This window comes from Aphelocoma coerulescens, chromosome 26 (assembly GCF_041296385.1).
Source record: "Aphelocoma coerulescens isolate FSJ_1873_10779 chromosome 26, UR_Acoe_1.0, whole genome shotgun sequence".
In the NCBI taxonomy this organism is placed as follows: Eukaryota; Metazoa; Chordata; class Aves; order Passeriformes; family Corvidae; genus Aphelocoma; species Aphelocoma coerulescens.
The window spans coordinates 4,880,616-4,885,155 of NC_091039.1; the positions used below are offsets into that span (position 1 = coordinate 4,880,616).

A 4,540-nucleotide genomic window follows, 5' to 3' on the forward strand; every position below is an offset into this window, starting at 1 on the left:
GCTCCCAGGATGGTTTCCAGGAAGGTGGTGGCCAGTTTGCTGCTGGTGTCCCTGCTGTCCGTGCTGGCTGAGCAGACCCAAGGCTTCATGCCCTTCTTCACCCAGAGCGACTTCCAGAAAATGCAGGTAACCCCTCTGGAATGAATAAATCAGGAGAGGTTTCTCCCACCCTCATCACCCAAACTGCCAGTGCACACCATCAACAGGAGACACTGTGATATCCTTCTCCCAAAATCCAGGGCTTTGGGGGGGGACACAGATCATTTTTAAGGTGTGAGATGGAAAGGAAGAGCCTGGACCCCTCCACCAAAGATCTGACACAACTGTGGGGTGTCACCTGCAGTCCTTGGGGCGGGCCTTTCCCTTTCCTCGGTGCAGGAATTCTTCCAGAGCAGCTGCAGCCTCCCATCAGCACAGCGATGGCTCTTTTGTTGTAACAAATAATTAACCATCCCCCGGCTGGTTGTCACCTCTGGGACTTGCCGAGAGAACGTTTTTCCTTTTGAAGTGAAACAAATACCGTTGAAAGGTGTCAGGCGGCAGCTTCTGAAACACAGCCCCAGCGAGCTTCCCCCGCACTCCCGAGCCCGTGGATACCGGGAGAAATCCCATTTCCAACACCCATCCCTGGATAACAATTGCCTTTTTTGGGGAGCACAGGCATCCTTCCGTGTCCGTGAGGAGGATGGGGACCCACACGGGCGGTGTTTGTACCCCACAGCCCTTGTAGCTCCATGTCTGCCAGGACTTGGGGGTTTTCTGGGTGAACAAAGGGGAAATCTGTCCCCCAAAGGCTGTCCTTGCTCCTCCTGTGCTCACACACTGGACGCTGAGCATGGCCTGTGCCACGTTTGATGTGTCCTGCTGTGTCTGTCATATTCCAAAGCACCTCTGGCTTTTTCCAGAGGGTGCTGAAGGCAAGTTTAGCCCCATAAATGGGAAGGGGCTGACATTACAGACCTGCAGAAAGGCTGGGAAAACGTGACCTCTGCACAGGGCTCTCCGTGTGCAGGGCTCAGTTCAACTCCCCTGCAAAGCTCCAGAACAGAGCCAGGACAAGTTCTTGGGGACAGCTGGGTAAGGTCCCAGGGCTGTCAGCTCCCATGGTAAGGTCCCAGTGCTGTCAGCTCCCCTGTCCTGCTGACAGGGTTCCCTCGCACAGATCCCCCCCACACGTGGGTCCTGTTTACTGCAACCTTCACACCCCACCCCGTAACCCAACCGTGCCCCCAATGCTGCTGAATTTCAGTCCCCAAAGGCCACTCTGGCCACAGCTGATGGGCCCTTCCCAAGAGGATTCCAGCTTGGCTCTGGGCAGTGCAGAGAGCTCCCATCCCGCTGGTTCTGTGCTCAGCACTGTGGATTCCTGGCTGTGGGGACAGTGCAGAGCAAGTTTGGGACCCTCAGGATGCTGCATCCCAGCATCACCAACTGCACCCTCTGCTCTCTGCTCCAAAGCTGCAGGAAAAGGAGAGGAACAAGGCAGGGCAGAAGAAATCCCTGAGCCCTCTGCAGCAGCTGGAGGAGGAAGGTTTCTCTGAGCAATCCGGTGTGGATGTCACTGCAACCAAGACCTTCCAGGTACGTGGAGCCATTTGACTCCGAGAAGTCCACGAGCACATGCAGGGGACAGGGAGTCCAAGAGATGTCCTCTGCCAGCCTGCCCGGTTACATCAGAGAGAAGTTTGCCTCCACCCCATAAATTATCTGGGTTGTTCAGCAGCCAGGTCACCACTGAGACACAACTGCTTCTCCCTTAGGAAGATGGGAACAGCTCGAGGTCGGTCTGTGCCAGGCAGTGAAGCAGAGCCAGGTGCAAGGCAGGAACTCCCAGTTCTGCTTCAGCTCCTGCTCAGTGTCACCTCTGACCCCACAGTTCTCTGCACTGGAGAGGCCTTATTTAAAAATTTGGGCCCAACATCTGTATACAGAGCAGAAAATGGGCAATTTTAGGGATTTAAGTGCCAGGCTAAGCCCTCAAAGGCAGACTTACCTGGTGAGCCAAGTCTGAAAATTGTGCTTTTTCCACTTGAGCACAGGGAACTCTTTCCCTGTGTGGGCAGCCACTCCTGTGGGGAGCTCAGCCATTCTGTGCCACCAAAAGGAGGGTGCAGATCCCCCAAACAGGGAGAGAGCCAGTGGGGCAGGCAGCAGGACCAGCCAGGCTGGAATTTGGCCAAGGCACAGCTTAATGTGCACTCGTGATGAACCAACACTCGGTAACAGGATTTAAACAGCAGAAAGGCCCAGTTCAAAGCATGAAATACCCAGCACATCCCCAGAGCTGACCAGCACCAGAACAGAGCTCTTTGCTTCGGGCACATCTGAGCCACAGCTGGCTCCAAGTCCAGCAGGCTGGAGCAGGACCACGGCTCGTCCTCAGCTCTTGCTGGGGCAGGAGCTCTGCAGCCTCAGGCTGGAAGGGTCGATGTGCGACACAGTGGAGGATTAGAAGGTTCAGAAATCATTTTCTTTGGAGCCCCTGCTGCCAGGAGGTGCCTTTATCTGGATTTCTGAGCCAGCCCACGGGTTATGCAACAGCACTCTGAACAACTCAAGAGTGTGTTGCCTTCAAAATGTTGCTTTTTCCCATATGAGGATGATCCTCTTCCCTCCAATTCCGCCCTAAACCCTCCACACCAACTCGATCCAAGTGGGGTGAAAGCACCCCAACCTCCCTCCCTCTGCTCCACTCAGCTTTTTCTTCCGACTTCTCTGGCTTCCTCCACAGCAGGCCCTTCCTGTCAGAGCTTGGCTCACCCCAAGGCAGCTGGAAAAATACCAAGATGTCCTGGAGAAACTGCTGGCAGAGCTGATACAGGACACCCCAGACGGTACTGTCACTGGGTTGATTTCTGCCTTGGGAATTCTGCCTTTCCTTCTTCTCATCAGCTCATCAGCACAGAGATATTTATATTCTCCAGAAGGGTTTTTGTGTCACGTTTGCTCGCTTTGCCGAGCCCTCAGATCCCAACCACTCCCGTGTGCACCCTTCTGGGAAGGTTATTCCCTCCTAAGGTGCTGCCTGTGCCCTAGAGCTGATATTGACTGTCAGCAGCAGCACAACCCTTCCCAGCAGCTCTGTTTGCCACTTCCCTGCTCCTCCTCGTCCTCCTCCTCCCAAAAAGTCCTCCGTCTCCAGGGAACAATTTCCAGCAGAGCTTATAACAGCAGCTGTACCTGCAAGGCAGCTCAGCACGTGCAGCCAGCTCAGAACACCTCTCTGCCTGCACGGGGGCTTAACACTGACACTTAATTACACTCCAATTTGCTGCAAATCCTCCTTTTCCTTTGGGAAATTGTGTGTGGGAATGTCAGCAGCAAATATCCAGGGGCAGGCTGTTGTGCAGCTCTTCCTGCCTGCAGGTTGAGGGATGGGGCTGTGCCTTGTCTGGGATGTTCAAGAACAGGAAAGGGGGTCCCGCTGTCCCTGTGGGATTGTTCTGCTCTGCCTGTGCTGATCCCAGTTTGCCTCTGAGCTTTCAGCCGGGGAGTTGAGGAGGAGGAAACAACACATAAAGCTCTGGAAACACTGAATGCCAGATTTAAGGACACTTGTGCTTTTCTCTCTTTTCTCTTTAGCTGACTGATATCTGCAGGATCAGAAGAGAAAGCGCTGGAGCTGCTCAAGCTGATAGACTCCACTTTATGTAAATGAAATCTGTGAGAGAGATTAACAAAATCTGAGGTGAGATAATAAATGTGCAGTGTAATTAAATGGAGGATTTGTGTCTTCTGTCCTGTGAGCTTCTCTAACAGATGGGGGGTGCCCAGTGTGGGAAAGGAGAGAGGGAAGGCTCCAGGTTCTGGACGACATCCCTGTTTTCCTGACCACTGGTCTGGAGAGTCAGTCCTGGGAGAAGCTGAGGGAGCTGGGGTGGGGCTCAGTCTGGAGCAAAGGAGCTCAGGGGGGACCTTGTGGCACAAGTCCCTGACAGGAGAGGGCAGCCGGGGGGGATTTGGGATCTTCTCCCAGGGAACAGGGACAGGAGGAGAGGGAATGGCCTCAGGCTGGGCCACGGAGGCTCAGGTTGGACACCAGCAGGAATTTCTGCATGGAAAGGGCACTCAGGCCTTGGCAGGGGCTGCCCAGGGAGGTCTGGAGTCTCCATCCCTGGAGGTGTCCAAGGAAGGCCTGGAGGTGGCACTCAGTGCTCTGGGCTGGTGACAAGGTGGGGATCGGGCACAGCTTGGACTCGATGATCTGGGAGGGCTTTTCCAGCCTCAGGAATTCCGAGATTCTGTCAAAGTGTGTGTCAAAGCCCAAAGAATTAATCTTCGAGGACTAGGAAGTTTTAGCCCTCAGTTTTGGCAATAAGGGACACTGTGGCAAACCTTTACCAGATCTCCCAGCCGAACTGGTGACACGAGGTGAGCAGTGCTGAGGGGGAACCTGGGTGTCCCTAACCCAGCTCCCTGCTCCAGGAGGACACTCTGGCACGTTCCCACGCCGCTGGAGAATGCAGGAGCCCTGAGAGCAGCCCCTCCCTGTGCCCAAACCCCTCCTATCAGCCTGGTGCTATAAATCCACCAGCACGGT

General features: G+C 54.7%; 1 protein-coding gene across 1 annotated transcript; it reads left to right on the forward strand.

Annotated features, from left to right (window-relative positions):
- MLN (motilin) lies at positions 1 to 3,658 on the forward strand. The gene is made up of 4 exons (XM_068996065.1): positions 1 to 126; positions 1,459 to 1,581; positions 2,732 to 2,834; positions 3,583 to 3,658. Exons 1-4 carry the CDS (start codon positions 10 to 12, stop codon positions 3,588 to 3,590), a joined length of 351 nt encoding a protein of 116 aa, XP_068852166.1. The 5' UTR covers positions 1 to 9; the 3' UTR covers positions 3,591 to 3,658.
- Positions 3,659 to 4,540: the final 882 nt, after the last annotated feature.

Coding starts and splice junctions, on each gene's coding strand:
- MLN (XM_068996065.1), top strand. CDS start 10: ATGGTTTCCAGGAAGGTGGTGGCCAGTTTGCTGCTGGTGTCCCTGCTG. Junction 127..1,458: donor GCGACTTCCAGAAAATGCAG/GTAACCCCTCTG, acceptor TCTGCTCCAAAG/CTGCAGGAAAAGGAGAGGAA. Junction 1,582..2,731: donor CTGCAACCAAGACCTTCCAG/GTACGTGGAGCC, acceptor CTTCCTCCACAG/CAGGCCCTTCCTGTCAGAGC.